At 45.4% G+C, this 27011-nt stretch overlaps 2 protein-coding genes across 6 annotated transcripts; both read left to right on the forward strand.

Annotated features, from left to right (window-relative positions):
• Nucleotides 1-765: 765 nt before the first annotated feature.
• UBE2T (ubiquitin conjugating enzyme E2 T) lies at nt 766-24731 on the forward strand. Of its 5 annotated transcripts, XM_054028374.1 has the most exons (8): nt 1101-1166; nt 2921-3045; nt 9348-9460; nt 10704-10773; nt 11762-11867; nt 12562-12660; nt 12825-12908; nt 24364-24731. In XM_054028374.1, exons 3-8 carry the CDS (start codon nt 9352-9354, stop codon nt 24490-24492), a joined length of 597 nt encoding a protein of 198 aa, XP_053884349.1. In that variant the 5' UTR covers nt 1101-1166; nt 2921-3045; nt 9348-9351; the 3' UTR covers nt 24493-24731. The 5 variants fall into 5 exon arrangements, with proteins under 5 accessions (XP_053884350.1, XP_053884346.1, XP_053884349.1 ...); XM_054028375.1 differs by lacking the exons at nt 1101-1166; nt 2921-3045 and adding an exon at nt 766-830; XM_054028371.1 differs by lacking the exon at nt 2921-3045 and having other exon boundaries at nt 1068-1166.
• LOC128837313 (uncharacterized) lies at nt 19937-22223 on the forward strand. The gene is made up of 2 exons (XM_054028370.1): nt 19937-20812; nt 21758-22223. Exons 1-2 carry the CDS (start codon nt 20434-20436, stop codon nt 22144-22146), a joined length of 768 nt encoding a protein of 255 aa, XP_053884345.1. The 5' UTR covers nt 19937-20433; the 3' UTR covers nt 22147-22223.
• Nucleotides 24732-27011: the final 2280 nt, after the last annotated feature.

The raw sequence follows: 27011 nt of genomic DNA on the forward strand, positions 1-27011 counted from the left end.
TATAGTCTAAGTAGCTGTGCAGCCAAGGCCTTTGTGGGAAGGGGAAGCAAGGATTCACCTCAACCAGTTCTTAAAGTGGTCTGAATAAAGTTTCTGGGGATCTATCATAATCTAGGAGCAGCAGCTTTGGAAAGACAATGCTTAAAGTGCACCCCTCAGCGACCCAGACTGATTTAAAACCTTATTTTTGCTGGGTCTGCGACCCCTTGTAAGCTGCCCTGGCACAAACTGACCTTACACATTGACCACAGCCAGCTACTGTATAGTGTGACTAACCCTGCACAAGCAAAAAAATCACAAGTCAGGCCCCCAAAATCACGAGAGTTAAATATATATATATAAAACCACCTTCTCATTTACAAGCCTTTGGGGTGACGCAACTCTCACTTCACAACAGCATCAGGCGTTTCTCACCACCCTGAGTGGCTGAAAACCAGGCTGGAGATCCTCAGGCAATTCCCTGACCATAGCAGCTGGGGTGAGACCTCCCCCTTTCCATGAGCGTGTGTGAAATTCTAACACAATCCCATGACTGCAGCAGCTGGGGCAAAACCTCCCCCAGCCCCAGCCAGCACACACACATGTGAGCACTGTTAACAGGTGACATTCTCAGCCAATCCGCTGACTCCAGTAGCTGGGTCCAACCCCCCCATATAGTGATGTGTGTGCATTAAAGTGCGTAAACCCAGCCCGCCCCATGCACCACGGGGGTCAGAACCCCCCTCCCAGGGTGGACTGGGCTCGAGCCGCGGCCGCATCCACCCCCCGAGCCCTGCCTGGGAGGCACAGGGCAGCAGCGAGGCCAGTGACCTTCCTCACCCCACCCCTCTGTGAGTCCCCCTGTGGGGAGGGTGCATGCGAGAAGGGGGGGGGTGGCTGGGCGGGGCCCTGGGACGGCTCCTCCAATCCCACACCGCGTCTCCTCCCCGCTCCCACGGTTTGAAGCCCGAGGGCGATGCCTTCGGGTCCTCTCCGGCCAATCAGCCCCTCGCTCCCCGCAGATCGGCACCTCTGCAGAGCGACTCAGAGTGTGCCCGGATGGTTGCTAGGCGCCCCGGGAAGTCCCGCCCCTGGGCGTGGTCAGGCGAGGGCGCCAGTGCCGTCCCGTGTTGCACCACGCGCCCACAGCGTTCGTTTGGCAGTGTCCTGAGGCCGAGGCTGTGCGGGTGAGTGGGGGCGGCGGGGCCTCGAGCGGGGGTAGGGCGGTCGGTCACCCGCGCGCGGAGCCCGGGGCCACCTCAGCATGGCGGGCGGGATGGTCATGGCGGAGGGGGACAGTTAGCTCCCAGGGAGCTGTCCCTGATCCGCGGGGCAGGGTGGTCATAGGGGACAGATAGCCCTCCTGGGGGGTGATCCTGACTCTGGAGATGGGCAGGTGGCCTCCATGGGGGAGTGATCCTGATCCTGATCCTGACCCTGTGAGTGGGGTGGTCGCAGACAGGTAGGTGCCCCCAACCGGGGGTGTGTGTGTGTGACCCGGACTCTGGTGGTGGGCTGGTCATGTAGGGTTGGGGGGAAGTTAGTCCCCATGGGGAGTGACTCTGGTCCTTGGGGCAGGTTGGTTGTAGTGGGGGGATGGGAACAGTTACTCCCCCTGGGGAATGTCCCCAAACAGGGATTTCCCTACCTTCCCCTGGCCAGTGGTCTTCCAGCTAGATCTAGTTTTTAAAATTTTCTAGTTTGAAAAAAAATTCATTTTGTTGTTTGGAAATTTGAATTGAAGTTGAAACATTAACACACACTTTAAAAGCATATGTATGATAAAATACTTGTTCCTGAAAATGCATAATAGGTTTGAAACCTACGAACAAAGACTGCCTCCCGCAGCTGTTTGTTACGACAGTGCTGACTCATTCATTTCAGAGAGGTTGGCCAACCTAATAATTTCAAATTATGATTTATAAACAACAGTAAATCATCATCATTCAAATGCTGATGTTTATTGGTGTTTTATGATGTTTAAAATGTGAGACCAAGAGTTAGCGCCAAATTGCTTTGCTGACAAAAATGTATGAAACTTGCTTACAGTAACTGGGCAGCCACAGCAAGCTTAACTCCTCTTTTATTGAAACTTCATGAAAGTTTATGCATATATATAGAAGGAATTAATATAATTTCTTGTTCTTGGGATGACTAAATTAGTGTGTTTAATGACTGCTCTAGAATGCTAGATTTGTGACTGGGAAACTTATAAAAATATATGTTTCCTATTAGGCAAGGTTTTTAAAATGCCTTATTTGCCAAGGTCGTTATCTCACATTGTCGCTATCTAGAGAGGTCATTATCTTGGGGAGTTTCTAAACTAAACACTTTTATAATTTTTCAAAAGTCAATTTAAATTAAATACATTAAAAAAATTGATATATATTTTGCTTTAGACATCTAAAACTGTTGTTTGGTGTAATTTGCATTGTCCTATGTTAAATTTGCATTATCCTAACAAAACATTTAATTTATTAATTATGACAGTCTGTACTCTTATGTTCACCCTTTTTACAAGGCTAGGATAAATTTTGTACAAAGTATGCCTTGTGAGGTGTCATTTGAAAACTCATAATCTGTCAAACTTTATTTTCCTGGTAAAATGTGTGGCAACATTGTATGTGAAGTTATAGAATTCTACTTTATAAGGCATGTTCCAAATCTGGGGAACCGGCTTCAAACCGGTTCCCCAGAGACAAAAGACTTTATCCAGATGTCAACAAAATCAGATGGACTATCACCTGGTTAATTGGCCATTCTTTGGCAGGAAGAAAGGTGTGAGTGAGAACTTTACATATTGACAGCAAAACAGCTGGAAGTTTCTGTCCTCCAGTCTCCTGTTGCCTGAACCCTAGATGGAAATGATCGTCAAAGGGAAAAGAGAACTATAAGAAATGAGGAGAGAAGCCCCCAAACACTCCTTTCTCTTTGCTCACAGCATCAGAAACACCTGAAGAAACACTGAACTGGGGAGGGAGCTTGGCTGAAAGGATTCTAGCCAGTGAGACTGCAAAAGCATGTGGCAAGAAAGACATTGTACTTTGAATTCACATAGCCTGTTAAGTAAGTTATTAGTTGCGTTTTGCCTTTTATTTTTTTGTAACCAATTTTGACTTTTATGCCTCATTACTTGTAATCACTTACAATCTTTCTTTTTGTGGTTAATAAACTTGTTTTATTGATTTATCTAAACCAGAGTGTTGGATTAAAGTGTTTGGGAATCTCTAACTGAGATAACAGGGTTTGTGCATATCACTTTCTGTTTATGAAATGATGGATTTTATATGAGCTTGCATTGTCCAGTAGAGTGCTGGGCAGTACAAGATGCATATTTCTGGGAGAAAGTCTGGGACTGGAGAGTTTCCTGGTGTTCTGCAGTGTAATTCATGAGTGACTGACTATAGCACTCATACTGTGTAGCTGGGAGCAAGTTACATGCTGGAGGCTGTGTGTGAACAGACCAGGAGTGGTGGTTCTCACTTCGAAGCAGTGTAAAAGCCATTGGCCATTATCTTTGAAAACTCATGGCGATCGGGGGAGGTCCCAGATGACTTGAAAAAGGCTAATGTAGTGCCCATCTTTAAAAAAGGGAAGAAGGAGGATCCAGGGAACTACAGGCCAGTCAGCTTCACCTCTGTCCCTGGAAAAATCATGGAGCAGGTCCTCAAGGAATCAATTTTGAAGCACTTAGAGGAGAGGAAAGTGATCAGGAACAGTCAGCATGGATTCACCAAGGGCAAGTCATGCCTGACTAACCTAATTGCCTTCTATGAGGAAATACCTGGCTCTGTGGATGAGGGGAAAACAGTGGATGTGTTATTCATTGACTTTAGCAAAGCTTTTAATACGGTCTCCCACAGTATACTTGTCGGCAAGTTAAAGAAGTATGGGCTGGATGAATGGACTATAAGGTGGATAGAAAGCTGGCTAGATCATCGAGCTCAATGGGTAGTGATCAACGGCTCCATGTCTAGTTGGCAGCCGGTTTCAAGTGGAGTGCCCCAAGGGTCGGTCCTGGGGCCCGTTTTGTTCAGTATCTTCATTAATGATCTGGAGGATGTTGTGGACTGCACCCTCAGCAAGTTTGCAGATGACACTAAACTGGGAGGAGTGGTAGATACGCTGGAGGGTAGGGATAGGATACAGAGGGACCTAGACAAATTAGAGGATTGGGCCAAAAGAAACCTGATGAGGTTCAACAAGGACAAGTGCAGAGCCCTGCACTTAGGACGGAAGAATCCCATTCACTGTTACAGACTAAGGACCGAATGGCTAGGAAGCAGTTCTGCAGAAAAGGACAGTGGACAAGAAGCTGGATATGAGTCAATAGTGTGCCCTTGATGCCAAGAAGGCTAACGGCATTTTGGGCTGTATAAGTAGGGGCATTGCCAGCAGATCAAGGGACGTGATCATTCCCCTCTATTCGACATTGGTGAGGCCTCATCTGGAGTACTGTGTCCAGTTTTGGGCCCCACACTACAAGAAGGATGTGGAAAAATTGGAAAGAGTCCAGCGGAGGGCAACAAAAATGATTAGGGGGCTGGAGCACGTAAGTTATGAGGAGAGGCTGAGGGAACTGCGATTGTTTAGTCTGCAGAAGAGAAGGATGAGGGGGGATTTGATAGCTGCTTTCAACTACCTGAAAGGGGGTTCCAAAGAGGATGGATCTAGACTGTTCTCAGTGGTGCCTGATGACAGAACAAGGAGTAATGGTCTCAAGTTGCAGCGGGTGAGGTTTAAGTTGGATATTAGGAAAGACGTTTTCACTAGGAGGGTGGTGAAGCACTGGAATGGGTTACCTAGGGAGGTGGTGGAATCTCCTTCCTTAGAGGTTTTTACGGTCAGGCTTGACAAAGCCCTGGCTGGGATGATTTAGTTGGGAATTGGTCCTGCTTTGAGCAGAGGGTTGGACTAGATGATCTCCTGAGGTCCCTTCCAACCCTGATATTCTATGATTCTATGATGATTCTATGAAAAGACACCCCAGGTTCAAAAACTAAGGGGAAACAGCTGTTCAACAGTCCAGATTGTACCCTGGGTAATGTCACATTCTTATGTTTTATATGTTGCAGGTCAAAGTGAAAATGAAAAGACAAAAAACAATTCAACAAGTTTTTCCACTCAAAGGCCTCCAAAATCAGCCAAGATGAAGAACATACCAAGAATCAGTAATGTATCAACATGTCATCTGAAGGTTCAAATGGTGTATCTACATCCGAACAGTCTGAAGCACAAATACAACTACCTACTGAAGAAACAGTGTCTCCACAACCTGAAGGCAGTTCCCGATGTTTGTCGGTCAAGCTTTCTCCATTTATTGAAGTTACAAAAGGTGGTGCACCTCTTGCAAAAAAGCTTACGAAGAAGGAAAGCTTCCCACTGCTACAATTGATAATACTGGAGGAGCTTAGTTTGCCAGACCTGTCAGCAAAGCCAATGCTGATAAACTACATGAAAAGGCTGCAAAACACCAAGCCTCTGTACTGCATCAACATGCAGAAAGCCTTATAAGCCAGTTACTGTCAAAACCAAGTCTAGAACTACTTAATGAGGCCATTTAAGAATGCTGAATGCACAACGTAGTTTGTGGGAACAAACATGGCGGTCGCATCATACTTTCTATTTAAGCAAGAGATACCACACACTACAAACTGGAGGTCAGTGTTAAGTGCATTGTCACTTGTTAACCCTGAACAAGACCGGCAAATGCTCACTTACTTTCTGCAAGAAACTCAAGTAAGTGGTTAGAAGCATGTGGTGCAACAGTGAAAGACTCAGCAGTTGAAAAAGTGAAGAATTCTCTTACCACATTCAAAAAATTTGCATACATGGCTCATGAATGCACTGATGCAAGTGGGTGTCAAGTATTAAGTCATTGTGTACGTTATCTTGATGTCAGTGGTAGGCCAGTGGATGCATTTCTAGATGTTCAGGTTATAGAAGACGCATCGGCTGCATCTGTGACAACCCACATCTTAGAAGAGTTAAATGTTTGTAAATTGGACCCCAAACATGGCTGCTTGTGCATTTGATGGAGCAGCAAACTTCTCTGGAAGGCATGGTGGAGTACAAGCTTTGCTCAGAGAAAAATGTAACCCTAATCTCTCCTATACACACTGCAAAGGCTGTCTACTCCAGCTAGCACTAGTACGAGCTGCATAATCTTCAAAGGTTTCTTGCATAATGACAGGTTTCATTATGTTAGTCAAATCTGTTAGTCTCTAAGGTGCCACAAGTACTCATAATCTTCAAAAGACATTAAAAAAGCCATAATTGTAATGACTTCATTGTACTGTTTTTTTTTTTTTTTTTTTTTCAGCAAGAGTCCAAAAAGACTGAATGTATTGGAAGAAATAGAAGATTCTCTGGGACTGAAGTTCAAATTAGTCCAAGAGAAAACCCACTGGCTTTCTCATGAGCGATCCTTGGCTGTTGTCTTAAAATTACTGCAACCCTTATTACTGGCTTTGGAAAGTATCTACCAAGAGGGAACCGATCTAAGTAGTGAGACTAGTGCACTACTTTTGCTATTATGTTCAGAGAAAACAATCACTATTCTCTCTCTTGTAAGTCTACTGTTGAAACCACTTGGGTCATTAAACAATGCCATCTAGGCATCTGCTACAACAGTAGTAGATCTTTGTCCAGCAATAAAAGCTACAGTTGGATCATTCAGAGAAATATCCATTGAAAACGTACTGGAAGAAGCAAAGACTTCAATCCAAAAGTTAACTAATGAAAGACTAATGACTCTTCCTTAAGTGAAGAGGACAAGAAGTGCTTAAGCCAGCTGAAAAAGTACATTGACTTGATTCTTACAAATCTACAACAGCAACTTCTGGATTCTACTCAACCTCTGTATAGCTTTTACAGATGTCTGTCTTATAAAACACCGGCAATTGAGTGGAGTAAGGCACTGCCAGCAATGGGGCTGCCATGTGATCAGGACAGAATAGAGAATTTGAACGTAGAGTGGACTGCCATGCAATGAACGAATGAAGATTTGACTGCAGCTTCTTTTTTATCATTGTTAGTGGCTCAACCTGATCTTTGTGCTATGTTTCCTGGGATGAAAGTAGTAGGAATTCATCTCTTGCTACTCCCAGTCACAACAGCTACAGTTGAGTGTTCTTTTTCATCATTGAATAGGATTTTGTGTTCTGAAAAAAGTCGCCTTCTGCCTGATCACGTGAATGATCATAATGGTCCCTTCTGACCTTAAAGTCTATGAGTCTATGAATGAACTAATGAGCCTATCAGTTGAAGGACTGGAAGTACCGGACACACGAGAAGCCACCAAAGATGAATGCACTGCATTAGAGAAGTTCATTAACAGAGTTGTGCAAAATTACAAGAAATCAAGAAGGATGTAGATGTAATGCTTCACAGAAGGCTTGAATAGCCAACTTCATTTGTGTGATGATTTTAAAATGAGTTAAATCTAATAAAATGCTTGTGGAACATTTTTCAGTTTTTACTCTGATGCCATACAACCCACCTTCGTCCTCATCGTCTCACCCCTTGGCTTTCACCCCCCCCCCCCCCGTAAATTCAAACACCGCCTCTAATTTCAATTCCTGGGGAGAAAACAATGTGGGGTAATCATGGGGAGATGGCGGACAATTAGCCCTAAGGGGGGGGGGGGGAGTTGACCCTGACTCGGGGGTGGGGGCACAAGGGAATGCTTGGTTCTTCCCCACAGCTGGGTGGGGGCACGGGGATACATAGTTATCCTGGTGCAGGGTGAGTGACACCGTACCTCCTCCCCCCTCCACACACACACACAGGGGCAGATTGTCCCTGCTTTGAAGTAACCACTGACATGGAGTGCAGGAAGGCTATAATTTCTGACAGGTGAGACCGTTCCCATATTAGGCAGTTCCTGATTACTATTCATCTATCTTGCTGCAGGCAAGGTTGGATCCCATTTTAATTCCCATTTGCCAAAATCTGTTCCCCATTGCCAGTAACCATTTTTTTGGCAGATGAGGGAAAGTTTCCTGGTTCTCTTTCTTGTCCCAGTTGGTGGGTGAGGATGTTTTTGTGTTTGACTGGGAATATTCATGGAGATTGCTCAGGACGGTTTTAACCACATACATTTGTACTGTATTGCAGCCACAACATGTTATAACGTGTTTTGGTCCCAACAGGCCTGGTGGTCTCATAACTGGTTACCCAGCATGGTTGATTATTTTGAACCTGTGTTGTGCATGAGCTGGCTTATAAGATGGTTAGGTCAGTTTTTAGTTATAGAATCATAGAAATGTAGGTCTGGAGGGAACCTCAAGAGGTTATCTAGCCCAGTGGTTCTCAATCTTTTGGGCTCAGGACCCATTTGTAAATGTTTATGGTCCATTGTAACCCAGTAAATAGTCTAGGGATGGAGGCCTTGGAGTGGTTTTGGTCGGATCCTGCATGGCACTCATCCCACAGTGCTGGCTCCTGCAGCTCCTGTGCTGTGGGGCTGGCTGCAAGAGCCATTTGTGTGAGTGGAGTTGTGACCTGCTCATGGGGTTACACTGCTGCTTACTCAAATTTGGCCTACCCAGACTCCCGTCGTCATGATAGATGGGCCAAATCTGAGTGGCGCTGGGACCCCAGAGGTTGCAGTACCTGGAACAAGGAGGCAAGCCCAGCCAGCCCAGGAGCTGTCACGTGACCATTTGAAACACCAATTTTGGGTACTGACCCGCGGGTTGAGAAACCCTGATCTAGCCCATCTTCCCCCCACCCCACCCTGCTGAAGAAGGATTAACAAAAAAAAGACCAAAATTCCATGCTTTAGCCAAGATCTATATCTAGGATAAAGCAAATTTTTGTTTTAACCTGGTTAGTACAGTTTAATAATAATAATACCTAGATTTTCATCACTAGATCTCAAAATGCTCTACGAAAGAGGTCAGTGTCATTACTGCCATTTTTGCAGAGGAGAAAATTGAGGCACAGAGGTGTAAAGTGACATACCTAAGGTCATGCAGCAGGCCAGTGGCAGAACTGGGAATAGAATTGAGGTCTCTTGAGTCCCAGCCCAGTGCTCTATCCATTCTGGTGGACCAAATCATCTTACTACCTGGTTGGGCTACATGAGGGTGTATAAAATTTGGTTCTTGCTGCCATAGAGATGAGATGTTTTTAAAGAATTCCAAGGATCGTTGTTGTTTTTCATGGCTCTGCGTCACCCTCAACAGAATAGCTTCTAATATTAAAGGCTAAGTGCTGGCTGTTGATGAGTATTTAATGGCTGCTTCAAATGACTGTCCTCCTTGCACAACTGGTGTTTGACTTATTATTGTGAAAGCCAGTACCATATCTACAGTATGAAAGGCGCTAGCTATAAGGTGTTAATTCTCCTTACAATATTTCAGCACAATGCAAAGAACTTCACGACTGAAGAGAGAGCTGCATCTGTTGACCACAGAGCCTCCCCCAGGCATTATGTTCTGGCAAAACAAAAACCGGATGGATGATCTAGGAGCCCGTATGTATTACCATCATGGTTTGGGGGGTTTTGGGGGAGTGGAGGTGGTATGCGTTTCACTAAAATTCTCTCTGCTGTGGTAATGTTTACTGGGCAGTGTCTGTACTTAGCAATTTGGGGATGAAATTAACCCCAGTCCATGACATTTTTGTTTGATTCTTGTCCACTCTTCATCTTTTTTTTTTTTTTTAATTCCCCTTCTTTATGTTCCCTATTGATTGGATCCCTGGTCATGTGGCTAGGCGGCATGGACCCGGGGGAGTAGTTAAGGAAACAGCCACACTGGTATGCTCCCTGTAACATGAGTTACTGTTGCTAGAAATAGCCGTAACCCCCTCTCATGGCTTTTCAACACTGCTGAAGGAGTCTGTGCATGTAGGGGGTTGGATGTGCTTTGCTAACAAGGTTTTATAGATGGCTTGGAGACTCAGGTTTCAGGTTTCCTGCTACAAGGAAGGCCAGGCATCCACAGAGTTCTCCCTCCATAACTTTAGATTAACTCCATTTCAGGCACTGGCTTCCAGAAGAAACAATACAGGGGAGCAGTATTTAGGATTATGGCCCTATAATCCTAAACATTAGCTTTGCCACCTTAACCCAAGAGATTGCTTGGGTCATTAGGCCAATTCTCAGTCCTGGTTCTAGGGCTGAACATTATTTCAACGTCTTTTTCAAGTATTGGCTGAAAATTCACCATAGTTATTGTATCATGCTCACAGTCTGGAACTTGAGAAATTGTCTCTCCTTCAGAAGTTGAAATTGGCCATGACTCCTGAAGTATGAGAAGGGAGGAAGTATCAAGGCTTTGCCTGGGTGTAAAGATAGGAAGGTCAGACACACGGAAGGAATTAGTGAAATAACATACTCTTTCTTGACTATGCGGAGCACTCGCTCAGCTGAGCTCCAGCAATACAATTTTTGTCAGTGAAGAGGTTCCAACCTGTAAGTCACTCTCTTTTTTTCTTCTTCTTCTTCTTCTTCCAAAATTAGATAACTAATGATTGTTTAGGCTCTCCCTAGTTCTCACTTAAAACATAGGGGTTATTGACCTTACTGCACAGCAGGGTAGAACAAAATGTGACGAGGTGGCAATGGTCACTTCTGTTGGCAGATCCGGACATTGTTACAGTTAGAAACGGTGTGATGGGAATGCACGACTGTAGCAGAAGCATGATGAGAGTGGGAGCGGGGGGAACACTTACCCATTTTGAATGTTATAGTTGTCTAATTTTTTTTCTTTAAGAAATTTTGGGTGGTGCAAACACGCCATATGATAAAGGAGTTTTCAACTTGGAAGTAGTTGTTCCTGAAAGGTAATTAAATCACTGCATCTAGGAAGGTGGGCAGAAGGGGGAACACACATAGTAAGAAGGAATTTTTTTTTTTTAACTTCCTGTCAAACATGTCCGTTTGTGTGAGATACGAAGAGGTGGTATCCTGTATATTAGGAGCATTGGAGCAATGGGCATAAAGTGTAATAGTTTGGTTTTTTGCCTTCAGCCTCCCTGTTTGTGACATTATCAATCAGTTTTTAGGTGAGAGAGATTTTATTAATGTACTTATTTATTTTGTAATATGAAGATTTCACTTTCAAACTCCCCAGGTGTATAACAATGCACAAAAAAAATCTAGAAATACTTTGTCAGGATCCTTAAATTATTTTGATGCCTTTAAACAATTTTGAAAGGGGGGGGGAGGGAAGTACCTGTATGGTGCATAAATTCATGGAGAATAGGTTCATCAATGGCTATTAGCCAGGATGGGCAGGAATGGTGTCCCTAGCTGCTGTTTGCCAGAAGCTGGGAATGAGTGACAGAGGATGGATCACTTGATGATTACCTGTTCTGTTCATCCCTCTGGGGCACCTGGCATTGACCACTGTCAGAAGACAGGATACTGGACTAGATGGACCTTTGGTCTGACCCAGTATTGCATCTTTTTCCTGTTTACAGCTGAAGTGAATTGATGTAACTAAGAGATGTCAGGGAAAATGAGAAAAGCAAGTAATCTGAGGCAATGAGAAGTTAGCTTCCGAGCAAAAGGGAATTTAGTGCTGTGCAAAGGACAGAAACCAAACTGAAAACAGTCAAGGCCTTTGTGTTAGAGGGCATGACCAGAGATGGGGCTGTTTCCTCCAAAAACTTGCTGAGGAGAAGATGGTTGGAATTTGCAGGTGGCTGGGGAGAGGACACTATAGTGTCGTTTGTGGTAATGTGGCAAATGGAATGCTAATGGAACTGAACATTCAATTTAGATTATATTTCAAATGAAATCTGTTTCTTTAACACCTGTTCTTTAAAGATATCCATTTGAACCCCCGAAGATTCGCTTTCTGACACCCATCTACCATCCCAACATTGACTCTGCTGGAAGGATTTGCCTGGATGTTCTGAGATTACCACCCAAAGTAAGGCAGTGCTACTCTAGTGGGGATCAACAAAGTTACAGATGATGCTAAACTCCCCTATTGTCCCGGCTGTAAAAAGCTTCACTGATATTTAATATTGGCTCTTGTTTACATGGATACTCCTGATACAGGCGACTGTATAATGCATGCCATTGGTTATTCACTACGATGTATTTTCCTTTGCTTTTTTTGATGCTTTAAGGGCTGGGATTTTCAAAGGGACCTATGAGTCAGGTGCCCCTCTGAAAATCACAGCCTGGATCCTGATACAATACAGATGTAGACGACACTGCAGGTCAGTGTTAATTAAGTTGGAGTGAGATCTCTGTGTCACTAGAATTGCTCTCTTGAAATGGCCCGAATAGAAGCTGTAGGGCTAATTGGTATGAGCACTGTCCCTCTGTCTGTCTGCTGTAGAGCAAGTTAGCACTGTAGCTGTGGTGAACCAAAAGAGTGAGAGCCAGGTCGGTTTTTCTCCTTTGTAGGAGAGGTCAAAACCCTACTGGTTTGAGATCCACTAACCTGGCATCAGATGTTTTCCCTGCTGTATAAACTGACCACCTGGTGGTAACCACCTTATGTACTGCATTGAGGTCTGGAAACTCCAGAGGAAAATTTGTTTTCTGTATGTCAGCTAATGATCAGACTTCTTCTCCCTGTTAAGCTCTGTTTTTATTATTCTGTTGCTGTGAAGGGTGCCTGGAGGCCATCCCTGAATATCTCCACATTGCTGACCTCCATACAGCTTCTGATGAGCGAGCCTAACCCTGATGACCCCCTCATGGCAGACATAGTACGTACTCTTCTTTTGTTCCCTTGGTGCAAATGCTGGTGCATGCAAGTTAGAGCAGAGATTATATGGTACTTGTGCTCATTCTTCTATATAGGGAACTAAGAGTGTTCACAGGTGCTTGATTAAGTATCTATCCTCCTTGTCTCTTGCTTTATTATTTCTAGTCCTCGGAGTATAAATACAACAAGGAAGTGTTCATCAAAAATGCCAAACAATGGACTGAGAAGCATGCAAGCCAGCAAAAGAGGGTAAGAAATGTACCATGCTTTGACTCTGCTACAAAGGAGTTGGGTGTAGGCTAATCTTCACATGTATAATCTTGCTAATCCTCAGGAAGTAATATGAGTGACGCAGATATAGGCATCACTTTCAATAGCCTCTAACCCACTGACCCCAGTGCATTTTTGGATGTCTATTTCAAGTTCCAATTCAGTATTATTTTATTGGGAGTGGATTGCCGGTCTTCATAGAATTGAGTCCCTGGGTTGCCAGGGCTGTGATTGTGCCCTAATGTGAACTCTCTGAATTTAACTTTGCTCTTTAAGAAATTTTTGTTAATTCTGTTTAGGTAAACTTTACTTTGTTTCCCTACCCTTGTTGTCATAGCTAGAGATTCCTGTGCATGTGGCCTAGGATACACTTAAAGTTTTTCCGTATAACTATACTGGTATAGTTATGCAGGCAAAACCTTCCTAGTGTAGACACAGCTTATACCAGCAAAAGGACTTTTTTGCTGATATAACTGCAGCTAGATGTACGCTATAGACTTCTACTCGGATAACTGTCAGTTGGGATGTGAAGAGGTGTGTGATCCCTGACTGACAGAGCTGTGCTGGCAGAAGCCCCTAATGTAGATGCAGGTATTCCAGCAAAGCTGCTCTTTTACCAGTATAGTTTGTGTCATTTGTGATGTGGTTGGAGAGGTGGTTTTACCATATATGTAGACCATATTCTGTCGGCGTAGCTGTGTCCACACGAAGTGTGCTTTCCGGGTATGGTATATTGATATTCCTGTACTAGTAAAGTGCTCCTAGTGTAGACATAGCTTGTGTCTACACTAGGGCTCTTTGCTGGTTCTAAAAACGTTTATTTAAAAACATCACACCCATAACTGACATTATTATACTGGCAACATTTCTAGAGTATACCTGACCTCTATCTCAGGTGAGTCCTTCTACTTCTTGTGTCTGCTCTACATGGACTTACGAAAAGTGCCCTGGGATATTTTTAAGAGTTGGGGTCTGTCAAAATGTCCCTTCCTGTTGTACCTTGTGCTGGCTTTCTGTTTGTGTAATATAAATGTACAGTTATATTTGGGAAATGTATGGTCATATGCAGATTATAGAAGGGGATTATGTCCTCTTAACATGGGGATTGCTCATGACAACTGTCACAGGGTGGCTGGCCCCTGTACCTGAGAAGGTCCAACTCCCCTATGCCAGAGCAGGTGCTCCCAGGTAGGCCAGGTAAGGGAGCAGGGTTGCACCTGCTGCTGTAGAGTGAGTTCCACTGAAGGGCTGGCTATGAGAAGGAACTGGCTGATGGAGAGTGAGACAGGAAATTGCAGGAGGCAGGACTGCCAGAATCCCTGTCGAGGAGAGGTATTGAAAGCCTGAGATTCAAAGGGTGAGCTGAGAATGTTTTTGTTGGTTTCTTTAAGTTTGGGAATAAAACTGCATTAAAGAGACTGTGGGTGTGGCAGAGTGTTTTGGCAAGCTGGGAAGGAGCCCTGCCTTGTGACAACATCCCTCTACTAGTATTTGTGAGAGGTTAAATGAATTTAAGAAAAGTTGATTCCATACTTTATTATTTATTTGTATTGTGGTCATGCCTAGAAGTCCCAGTCAAGGCTTGGGACCCCTTTGTGCTAGCGCGCGCGCACACACACACACCACCACCCCGAGAGTCCCTGCCACAAAGACTTTGCAGTCTGAGTATATATAATGAGACACAGTGGCTGGATATAACGAACTACTGCAATGATTATGATTAGAGTAGAAAGCAGAGGGCAGACACACCAGCTGCCCAGCCAATGTTACGTGCTTTGTAAGCATTACGAATGTACTAACCCTATATTCACAGGCATGGAAGGTGATGGTCACTCCTCTCTGTGGTTTTACCATGTGGGTAAAACATATAGGGCCTGCTATTCAACTCTTTTCCTTCTGTGTAGCTCCTGAAGATGGAGCTAGACATTTTAGTTCTCCAACAAATTTATTCTAGTCATAATGGACTGTGTCTCTAGCTGCCCCAGTGCTGTGGTGATGCTCAATGGGGACAAGGGAGTTGGTTGTCAACCCACTGAAGACTTTCTGGCAGGTGGGTTTCCTTAGTATCATGTTTGTTTGGGAGAGATCTTTTATGCTGAAGCATATTAGTGAAAGGATGAGAGGATATAACTAGGCATCCTTCTGCACCCTCGCCTGATGAAATGCCATGGTCAGGAGTCTTCCCAGAACTCCTTAGGTAACATTAAAAACATTTTCAGATAAAGTGTATACCTGAAGTCCTATGTTTAGGGTGGCTAATAGGCTCAGTAGGAGTTCCCTGGGATTTTACTCTTTGAGCAAGCTCCTGTATGTGTACAAAGTTGAGGCCCTACTAGACCAAGTGTGAAAGGAGTGAGGGCAACAGGTCTGTCATAGTGGTGATGGAGGAGAAATTGCCCCTTGCACAGCATGAGACAAATGGTTGTAGGTGCAGAATGCTAGGACAAGTTTAGAGATGTGGTCTCTTGAGGCAGAAAAACATGCAGCCAGCTGCTGCCCATTTCCACATGCTCAGCAAAGAGACTGTTTTAGTATTCTCCCCTGGATGCAATGGGAGGGAGTGGAGCTCGTGATAGAAGGGATGCTCTAATTTCTCAACATATCAGCTACGGAGAGATAAAAGAAGGCTACTTAGGGTCTGATTTTCCATTGTCCTGTACCGTGTGCTGTCATGTAGGCCAGTGTAAAGTGCTCAGTTGGCAGCGTTACTCACTTTGCACTGCTGTGAATGACTGCATGAAGTGCTGGACCGTGGAGAATCAGGTCCTAGATGTGTGGAGGAGAGGGAAAAGCAGGGACCCTGGTACTACCCCCCCCAACTAGCTGCTAGGATGGATCGTGACTCAGAACTCTTCATAGTGCTTGATTAGAGAAGTGCAGCAACTGCGGAATAGCTTCTGTTTATTGACCTTTCAAATAAAATGGCTTTAACAAAGGAGTCAAAGGCAGCCTTCAGCCTCAGTTGGTTAGTGTTTCCTTTTTCTGCTCAAATATCCAGCAAGCTGTAGAGGAAACAACTAGAATTGTTTTGCAATTGTAACACTAGGAGGCACCTGCACCCTTGACAATTGTCTGACTTCTGGAAAATAGCTGGGCAGTCTCATTCCCCAGACTAATGAAAATGAGGTACTTGTTGACCAACTTACCTTCCTACTGGAGAATGTACTTGTCTTGTTCCTCCAGTAGGTGGTGTATTTGGTTTTGTATTATCTCAGCTTCTCATGGCAAATGGGGACTGATGTCTGACAAAGTCCTTGCCTCCTAGGCTCTGCACAGCTCTGTGCCTGCCCCTTGGCTCACTGCTTCCACCAACCCCTGTTCCACTTGGGCCTTGTGCTCAGCTAATCCTGCCTTTTCGTCACACTCCCTTTTTGTCTTTCTCCCCCAAGCACCTCTTTGGGCACCCTGTGTGCCCCAAACAAGCTCTCTGATCCTGCGTGCCATGGAGCCATTGTGCTATCCCAACACCCCATTTCTTCTGCTGATCTCCCCTAACCTGACCACTCTCCTCCCTTAAATTAGTAATTTAAATCACATTTTAAAACTATGGGGAACTGTTTATATGGGGTTAATCAGCCTTGTGACATTACTTTGTGTAAGCCTTGTCCTCCCCTATCTGCATCCTTGAGCATTGTCTGTCCCAAAGTCCTGTCTAACTTAGGCTGTAAGCTCTTTATGCAGGGATTGTTTCTTTCATTTGAAAGGTCTGTCTCCTATGTATACAGGCCTTGCTTTTGTGACTGGCAGGTCCATTGCAATGTAACTGTCACGGGAGGCCGTGATGGTGCAGGGTGAGGAGATCCCTTGGGTAACAGTCTCTCAGCCCTATAGGTTTTGCTGATGGGGACTGAGACCTTGAATGTGCCCAGTTTTCAATGGGGTGCCAGTATTGTGAGCAGAGTAGTAGGATAATGCACACCTGACACCTGTGTTGCTGCAACATTCTGAACTAATGGCAGGTTTGTTTAAGATTGTACCTAGCTATGAAATCAACAGAGAATTACAGTAATCAAGCCTGGAGGTCCATGAATGTGTGGATCAATGTGGCTAAGCCTGCACCTGCCAGGAGGATGCAAAGTTGTCATAGCAATGGAGCCCTACAAATCTGCAGATATCCCTTTTATATCTGCGGATATCCATGGATCACGTTTGCGGCTTGCAGATCGGATGCAGGTACAAATTTTGTATCCGTGCATGGCTCTGCATACTGGCCGTAAGTTGAAAAGGGCATTCCCCTGTGGCCGTAGCTACTGGAATATCCAATCCAAGTGGACACTAGGCCTGTGGGTTGTTTCAAGGATTTGAGAGGGAGGCTGTATGATGCAGGGTGATATTGCAAAGGTGCTTCTTTTCTCCACCAGCTTCACCTCAATCTTTCCAGTCAGCTGCTCTCCTCTAGTTGCTTATTTTAGCTTGTATTCCTTAGGTGCCCTGTAACTCCTCTGTATCCTGTTATGTACTTGGGGGAAAAAAAAGACAAGAAGAGTGTTAAGGTTGCAAAGTCAAGCACTTGAGAGTTAGGAAGTGTCAGAGTTAAGGTTGCTTGTACAATCTGAATTTGCCCCCTTCTTTCATAATACTCAGTCTTTAATTAAATGATTACACACTTATTATTTATTTGTATTACTGTAGTAGCTAGGAGCCCTAGTCATGGAGCAGAATCCCATTGTGCTAGGTAAAGACAAAGTACAAACTTTTTGCCAGAGCTCCCCGGCTTCATTCAGTGCAACAGATGGACAGTATTCACTGACATGGTTATTCAGTGTTTTTATTCTCCTCATTGAGTTACCCTGTGCCTCACTTAGTACATATCATCCAAATCCTGCTCTGGAGACAGAATTATTAATTCCCTTGTGGGCTTTTCTAGGGTGCTCTTCATTACAGTATCTGAGTTTTCAGAAACATTAATGAAATTATCTTCACAACAGCCCTATTGAGGTAGGGAGGCATTAATTTAATCTTATAGTGGGGGAACTGAAGCACAGATATTGAGGCCAAAATAGCCCAAGTGTCCACAAATTTTGGATGCCCAATTTGAGACGGGCGGGGCCTGATTTTTCAGGTCACTTAGCATTTTTATGGCACTTTGTATGTTCAAACAACAGTTCCCATTGATTTCAATTAGCAGTTGTAAGTGCTCAGCACTTCTACAAATCAGGCTCCAGAATCTCAAGTTGGGCACCTAGAAAATGAACACAGTGGCCACCTGTGAAAATGTTGATTTTACGTGACTTATCCAGCATCACATAGGAGCTCTGTGGCCGAATCCAGTTCTTCAGGGTGGCATTCAACTGTTCTAACCACGAGACCATCCTTTCTCTTCCTGAAATTCACTGCCTTATTCACGACACAGTTAACTTCTGCAACAAATGAGGCTGGGCTCCTACCTGTTAAGAGTGCTAATGCCAATGTAAGATTCAGGCCTGTATTTTTGCCTAAGATAGCATTTTGGGTTTTGCTTGCCTGTTTGAGTCTTGATATACTTACATTCTTACTAATATGTGAGAACAAAGGACAAATGCACTGTGTATGTTGCTTCTGCCTAGCCAGATGGGTTTATTAGCATACTGGGAACAGATACGAGCAGATTGTGTTACTAGAGCGCACACTTTAAGACTGCCTCAACTCCTCTCTCAAGGCAAGGTCAAGCAACCATTGGGGAGGGGCAAATGGGGATTGGGGGGAATGTATAAAACACTAAAAGGCCAAAGAAATGCCTGTCCCTGACCATAGCACAACCTCACTCCTTACCCCTGCCATGGGGTACAAAAGAGATGGGACGAAGACCCACGACCCCCCAAAATGGAACATGACCATAAGTTGTAAGGGGTGGGACTATGGGCGTGCATCTCAGGTATAATTATGCCTGCTGAGGAGGGCTGGGACAGGACACTGGGAAACAAGGCTCTGCGATATCAGAGTTGTGGGATACATGCTTGCTGGAAACTAACCCCAATAAACATCACATTGCCTGCACTTCGGATTTCTGGTCTTCTGCTTTCTGTCTGGGTGACAAGAACCAGGGGAGAGGGTGAAGGGAAAACACTCTTAACACTATAGACAATGGCTTCTTTCACTATGCAAGCCTGATTTGTTCCCTGAACACTGCTCATCTTGTGTACTGAATGAGATGGGAGTCCTGAGGAAAAATAGTATGTGATCATGTAATTAAAGGGGAGGAGGGGAACTTAGGGCAGGTCTACACTAGAAAGTTAGGGCGACCCAGCTATGTCACTCAGGGATGTGAAAAATTCACACCTCTGGGAGACATAGTTAAGCTGGCGTAATCCCCAGTGTAGACAGTGCTAGGTTGACAAAAGAATTCTTCCATCAACCTAGCTACTGACTCCCAGAGAGGTGAATTTACGACAGTGACAGAAGAACCCCTTCCGTCACTGTAGCGAATCTCTACGCTACATCTATGCCGCTGTAGCGTTTCTAGTGTAGACATAACCTAAGGCTCTACTCGTTATGGCTGTGGGGGGGAAAAAACAACCTTGAAAATGTGACCCAAGTGTCACCATCTGCCTGAGTGAGAAACAAATAGTTCTAAAGTGTGAGCTGCCTCATTTGTCTCATGGGTGATGACTCGGATGTCAGTGATAATACTTTAAATAAAAACATAGTTAACTAGAGTTGGTTGACATTTTCACAGGAATGTTTTTTGGCACACTTTTTGATTAATTTTCCCCTTTTTTCCTTCACTCCCAAAATTCGGGAAGTCTGAAGAGTTAGAAAGTTCCAGAGTGGCAGAAGGAAACATAGGTGTGGAAGGGACTTCCTGGCTCATCAAGTCCAGTCCCTGCTATCACAGGCAACCCCATCAAATAACATGGGTCATAAATTTATCAAACTCTGTCTTAACACTAGTTAGGTTGTTCACCCCACTGCTTCTATTGGGAGGCGGTTCCAGAACTCACTTTTCTGATGGCTAGAAACCTTCTAATTTCCAGCCTAAATTGGTTAATTTATACACTTTCAGGCCTGGTCTACACTATGACTTTAATTCGAATTTAGCAGCGTTAAATCGGATTAACCCTGCACCCGTCCACACAACGAAGCCATTTATTTCGAAATAAAGGGCTCTTAAAATCGATTTCTGTACTCCACCCCGACGAGCGGAGTAGCGCCAAAATCGATATTGTAATTTCGAATTAGGGTTAGTGTGGCCGCAATTCAATGGTATTGGCCTCCGGGAGCTATCCCACAGAGCACCATTGTGACCGCTCTGGACAGCAATCTGAACTCGGATGCACTGGCCAGGTAGACAGGAAAAGCCCCATGAACATTTGAATTTTATTTCCTGTTTGCCCAGCGCGGAGAGCACAGGTGACCACACATAGCTCATCAGCACAGGTAACCATGCAGGCCGATAATCGAAAAAGAGCACCAGCATGGACGGGAAGTACTGGATCTGATCGCTATATGGGGAGAGGATTCAGTGCTAGCAGAACTTCGTTCGAAAAGACGAAATGCCAAAACTTTTGAAAAAATCTCCAAGGGCATGATGGAGAGAGGCCACAATAGGGACTCGGATCAGTGCCACGTGAAAGTCAAGGAGCTCAGACAAGCCTATCAAAAAACAAAGGAGGCAAACGGTCGCTCCGGGTCAGAGCCGCGGACATGCCGGTTCTACACCGAGCTGCATGCAGTTCTAGGGGGGGCTGCCACCACTACCCCACCTCTGACCGTGGATTCTGAGGCGGGGATAATCTCATCAGCTAGACCTGAGGATTCTGCTGACAGGGAAGAGGAGGAGGACGAGCTTGCGGAGAGCACCCAACACTCCGTTCTGCCCAACAGCCAGGATCTTTTTCTCAGCCTGACTGAAGTACCCTCCCAAGCCAGTATCCAAGACCATGACTCCATGGAAGGGATCTCAGGTGAGTTTACCTTTTAAAATATAAAACTTGTTTTAAAAGCAAGCGTTTTTTAATGATTACTTTGCCCTGAGGACTTGGGATGCATTCGCGGCCAGTACAGCTACTGGAAAAGTCTGTTAACGTGTCTGGGGATGGAGTGGAAATCCTCCATGAAGCTCTCCTGGAGGTACTCCAAAAGCCTTGCCACAAGGTTTCTGGGCAGTGCAGCCTTATTCCGTCCTCCATGGTAGGACACTTGACTGCTCCATGCTTGCAGCAAGTAATCTGGTATCCTTGCATGACAAAGCCTGGCAGCGTATGGTCCCGGTGTTTGCTGGCATTCAAGCAACATCCGTTCTTTATCTCGCTGTGTAATCCTCGGGAGAGTGATATCGCTCATGGTAATCTGGTTGAAATACGGGAATTTAATTAAGGGGACAGAGGTGGCCGTTCCTACTGGACTGTTTGCCTGTGGCTGAAAAGAAATCCTTCCCTGCAGTTAGCCAAGTGCGGGGGGGTGGGGGGGGAATTGGCCCAGAGCTTTTCGCGTTTGGCTAGGAGGGATCGTCCCTGATACCAGCCACGCAGTGCGGGGAGGGATAAAGCGATCATCCAAAGAATTGGAATGGGGGGGGGGTTAGTTTGTTTTCTGCTGCTGAAGTTTAACAGGAAAACCGCAGCACTCAACGGACTTTGCTTGATATGTGGGAAAGGAGGGCACAGAAGCCGAAAGACAATGGCTTACCATGGCCGCATGCAAGCCGAATTCTGTTGCCCGGACCTGCGTCTGTGATCTCTAGCAGCAAAGCCACAGGCACTCAATATTAAGAGGCAAAATGCGACCTTGCACAGAAATCACGTGCTATGTAATGTGAATAGTGTTGGTCACAGTGAAAGAATATAAGTATTGTTCTGCAAAATGTATCTTTTTTTAAAAAAATTCTCTTCTTTTTTTCCTCCCTCCAGCAGCAAATTCTTCAAGCCTCCCTCCTCCGTCCCGAAGGCTATCTCAGATAAGGCGTCGGAAAAAGAAGACGCGAGACGAGATGTTCGCCGAAATCATGGAATCCACCCGCAGTGAAAGAGCTCATCTGAATGAGTGGAAGGACACGGTTTCAAAGTATAGGAAAGAAGCCAGTGAACGTGAGGACATGAGGGACCAACGTGAGGAGAGGAGAGACGCTCGAGATGAGAGGTGGCGGCAGGAAGATCAGAGGAGGCAGGATGCAACGCTGGGGTTGCTGCGTGAGCAAACAGACATGCTCCAGCATCTGGTGAAGCTTCAGGAATGGCAGCAGGATAATAGAGTGCCGCTACAGCCCCTGTATAACCCCCCCCCTCCCCCTGTTCCATAGCCTCCTCACCCAGACTTGTAAGAACGCGGGGGGGGGGGAGGCTCCGTACACCCTCCCATTCCACCCCAGTGGACAGCCCAAGCAAAAGGCTGTCATTTTTTTAACCTTTTTTTAGTGGCCTTTTCCTTCCCGCCGATCCTCCCAAACCCCACCCGGGTTCCCTCCCTCTTTTTATAATCAATTAATAAATAATAAATGAGTTTTAAACGATAGTGACTTTATTTCCTTTGAAAGCAAGCTGGGGGAAGGGGGAGGGTGGGTTCCTTACAGAGAATGAATGAGTCAATAAAGGGAGCGGGTTTTCATGAAGGAGAAACCATCAGAAATTTCACACTGTAGCCTGGCCAGTCATGAAACTGGTTTTCAAAGCTTCTCTGATGCACAGCGCTTCCTGGTATGCTCTTCTAATCGCCCTGGTGTCTGGCTGCGCGTAATCAGCAGCCAGGCGATTTGCCTGAGCCTCCCACCCCGCCATAAAGGTCTCCCCCTTACTTTCACAGAGATTGTGGAGCACACGGCAAGCAGAAATAACAATGGGGATATTGGTTTGGCTGAGGTCTGAACGAGTCAGTAACGATCGCCAGTGACCTTTTAAACAGCCAAATGCACATTCTACCACCATTCTGCACTTGCTCAGCCTGTAGTTGAACAGCTCCTGACTCCTGTCCAGGCTGCCTGCGTATGGCTTCATGAGCCATGGCATTAAGGGGTAGGCTGGGTCCCCAAGAATAACTATTGGCATTTCAACATCCCCAACGGTTATTTTCTGGTCCGGGAAGTAAGTCCCTTGCTGCAGCCATTTAAACAGAGTAATGTTCCTGAAGACGCGAGCATCATGAACCCTTCCCGGCCAGCCCACGTTGATGTTGGTGAAACGTCCCTTGTGATCCACAAGTGCTTGCAGCACCATTGAAAAGTACCCCTTGCGGTTTATGTACTGGGTACCCTGGTGCTCCGGTGCCAAGATAGGGATATGGGTTCCATCTATCGCCCCACCACAGTTAGGGAATCCCATTGCAGCAAAGCCATCCACTATGACCTGCACATTTCCCAGAGTCACTACATTTCTTAGCAGCAGCTTAGTGATTGCTTTGGCTACTTGCATCACAGCAGCCCCCACAGTAGATTTGCCCACTCCAAATTGATTCCTGACTGACCGGTAGCTGTCTGGCGTTGCAAGCTTCCACAGGGCTATCGCCACTCGCTTCTCAACTGTGAGGGCTGCTCTCATCTTGGTATTCTGGCGTTTCAGGGCAGGGGACAGCAAGTCACAAAGTTCCATGAAAGTGCCCTTACGCATGCGAAAGTTCCGCAGCCACTGGGAATCGTCCTACACCTGCAACACTATGCGGTCCCACCAGTCTGTGCTTGTTTCCTGGGCCCAGAATCGGCGTTCCATGGATAGAACCTGCCTCATTAACAACATGATCTCCAAAGCACCGGGGCCCGCAGTTTGAGAGAATTCTGTGTCCATGTCCATGTCCTCATCACGCTTTGTCGCTGTGCTGCCATTGTCGCCGCCGCCTCCTCGCCTCGTTTTTCTGGTCCTGGCTCAGCATAAACTGCACAAGAACATGCGAGGTGTTTACAATGTTCATGACTGCTGTTTTGAGCTGAGCGGGCTCCATGCTTGCCGTGGTATGGAGTCTGCAGTGTTCACCCAGGAAAAAAGGCGCGAAATGGTTGTTTGCCGTTGCTTTCATAGAGGGTGGGGTGAGGCTGTACCCAGAACCACCTGCGACAATGTTTTTTGTCCCATCAGGCACTGGGATCTCAACCCAGAATTCCAATGGGCGGGGGAGACTGCGGGAACTATGGGATAGCTACCCACAGTGCAACGCTCCGGAAATCGACACTAGCCCCGGTACATGGACGCACACCGCCGAATTAATGTGCTTAGTGTGGCCGCATACATTCGACTTTATACAATCTGTTTCCAAAATTCGAATTATATAAATTCAGATTAATCCCATAGTGTAGACATACCCTTAGTGTTGGATTTGTATACAGTAGTCTGAAGTGCTTTGGGATATTTCCCCCCACACACTGTGTTATAAATGTGTAATTCTGGCAATAATTTTCCAAGAGGAAATGATAGTGTGTCTCCAGGAAGTGAACGCTCCTTCTAGGGCAGACTTGATCTTTCAAACTGACTGTGAATGTTACAAATATAAAGGTAACCTTCTTTGTTTGAATCCTTTGTGTCTTCTGTACCAGGCTTCCAAAACTCCAGATGAGGAAATGACCCAAAGCGAGGCTTGCACTCCCAAAGAATTTGCCATCTCCCAGAAGAGAAAAGCAAATGATATCAGCAGGAAGGGGAAAAAACCCTGCCTTGATTCATAGAGGTTCTCTGTGTAAATAAACATTTTTCTGAATGTGTAACACTGGCAGGTTTCACTTGTCTCTCTGTGAGTGAGCTAACACTTGCGATGGCAGGGGGTTGTTTTCAAATTAAAGCTGCTTTTATTTTATTTCAGTAACATTACATGTTTTGTATTCTTGTTTGTCTTGCATTGTTTGTCTCTAAATATTGTGAAGGAAGGCAGAATTGGGAATAATAAATCAGTCTTACATGTTTTAGAGTTCTCTTGTGATGATGGTTATTGTGTGAATGAGAAATTGCTTAACATTGCCTATGGGCGGTATGTGGCCAGTCTGGCTTTTTTGTTTTTGTGGTTGATGACAGGCTAGAAATTGGAGCAAATAATTAAAGGATGTACTTGAATTCGTAAGTAATATTTTGCTGTTTCCCGCCCCAATTGAAACATCAGCACACCTGCCTGTAGCAGACACTTTAGTTTCCCTTGTTGGAGTAATAATAGTAAATGATACATGAGTGTGGACATATTGTATACTCTGTATCTCACCCTTTCCCCAGCCATCTTCCCACCTGTGCAATCAGTAACCAGCTCATAAATCAGAAGAACACTACTTCCACAAGCTGAGCAGATGGCTTAATGTTTTATAGCCCAAACTGGAGCAGAGTCTACGGGGAGACTTAAACTGGTGTAATTTATACCTTCCAGTCCCTTAAGGCATATTTGCATCCACTCATCAACTTGTAACTTACACCTCAAGTCTGCATGTGGCCATTGAATGTAAAGGAATCTAAATTTTGGTAATCTTGATACCTGAGGGACTGAAAAAGGTGAGAGTTATTTCTCTTGCTATGCTAACTGGGCTATGTAAGAAATTGTAATTTAATGCAGCAACTGCTATTCCTCACTTCCTTCTGACTTCCCAACATGTGAGTTTTACCAACTTCACTTCCCTTATGCACTAGTACATAGGTGTAAGAAGTCTGACTTTCAGAGGTACTGTAATCCTATTGATTTCAGTTGGAGTTTTGGGTCTTGAGCAATTCTGGCAAAGTCCTGAAAATGTCCATTTTACACCACCTCTGCAATGGGCCATTAAACTGAATCTGAACTAAGCAGTAGTTTAGTGAATGGAAGTGCTTTGTCACTAGCTTATATTAGGGCTTGTCTGCACTTAAAATACTGTAGTGGCTCACCGGCCGTGCTTCAGAGAAGATGCTTCCTTTGCCAGTGGCATGGGTTCTGCCGTTGGCGTAGGGAATCCACTGTGCTGAGAGGCAGTAGCTCAGGCAGCAAGAGAATTCTCCCGTCGGCCTAGCGCTGTCTACACCAGGGGTTAGGTCAGTTTAACTATGTCTCTTGGGTGTGGATTTTTCAAAGCCCTGATCGATGTAATTATACCGACCTAATTTCCTGGTGTAGGCCAGGCCTTAGACACAAGAGCCACAGCTCTATAGAAAATTACATACCCTGTTTCCCCGAAAATAAGACAGTGTCTTATATTAATTTTTGCTCCCAAAGATGCGCTAGGTCTTATTTTCAGGGGATGTCTTATTTTTCAGAAATGAAAAATGCCTTATCGGTGGATGCCTTATTATCGGGGAGGTCTTATTATCGGGGGGATGCCTTATATTACAACGAGAGGCAAAACTGTAAGTAGGCCTTATTTTCGGAGGATGTCTTATTTTCGGGGAAACAGGGTATTTATGCAAGACATACGTGTTAAATCGACTAGGCTAATAGCCTTCATGAATAGGAACATGGAAGCTGCCATGCTGGATCAGACTCATCTAGTTCGGTATCCTGTTTCTGATGATGCTGTAGGGCATGCCCCCAGTGGGCCGTGAAGACATGTTTGGGGGGTGGTGGGGGGGTATGGCAAAGCCTAGGGCAGCCCCCACAGAGAGCGGGGAGGGAACATCACCCAGCCCCGCTAAGCCCCCAGCTCTGCTCTGGCCCTGGCTCCTGTGAACTTGGCTGTAGCTCTGCTCCTGGCCCTGCCCCCAGCCTTTGCCCTGCCCTCAGCCTTTGCCCCCTTACCCTGTCTGTGCCCTCTTCCCCCCTCCTCGGGAGCTGTGGCCCCAGTGCCTGAAAAGTTTAGGGGCTGCTGTACTAGATGCTTCAGAGAAATCCCTTTGTGGGCAATGCACTCTAATGATGTGGATGAATATGGAATTCTTGTGTCTTTGTGCCATGGTTTGTGTATTACTGTAATTTCAGGAACCCTAGTTATGGAGCAAGAATCACTGTAAGTGCTGAATGTTATTCCTACATGCTTAATTCTGTAACTAGACCTAGCACTTCACCTACCCCGGAGAAAGAGAGACTCCCTTCTCTGGCAACACAGGACAGAGAGCACATGGGGGAGGAAAGTGTGCAGGGAAGGACAAAAGAGGTGGAAGGCTGTTTCATGCACAAGGCCAGCATGAAGGGAAATGTGAATCTATGGGCCTAATTCTGCAACCTCTCCTATTGAAGTGAATGGGAGCTCGATGGAGAAAGGAGGGGTGCTTGCAGTAGCTGGGGCTGAGTGCAAGGAGATGA

This window comes from Malaclemys terrapin, chromosome 4, assembly GCF_027887155.1.
Source record: "Malaclemys terrapin pileata isolate rMalTer1 chromosome 4, rMalTer1.hap1, whole genome shotgun sequence".
Taxonomy (NCBI): domain Eukaryota; kingdom Metazoa; phylum Chordata; order Testudines; family Emydidae; genus Malaclemys; species Malaclemys terrapin.

Coding starts and splice junctions, on each gene's coding strand:
- UBE2T (XM_054028372.1), top strand. CDS start 1,368: ATGGGCAGGTGGCCTCCATGGGGGAGTGATCCTGATCCTGATCCTGAC. Junction 11,868..12,561: donor TTCTGAGATTACCACCCAAA/GTAAGGCAGTGC, acceptor GTTGCTGTGAAG/GGTGCCTGGAGGCCATCCCT. Junction 12,909..24,363: donor ATGCAAGCCAGCAAAAGAGG/GTAAGAAATGTA, acceptor CTTCTGTACCAG/GCTTCCAAAACTCCAGATGA.
- LOC128837313 (XM_054028370.1), top strand. CDS start 20,434: ATGATGGAGAGAGGCCACAATAGGGACTCGGATCAGTGCCACGTGAAA. Junction 20,813..21,757: donor CTCCATGGAAGGGATCTCAG/GTGAGTTTACCT, acceptor TCCTCCCTCCAG/CAGCAAATTCTTCAAGCCTC.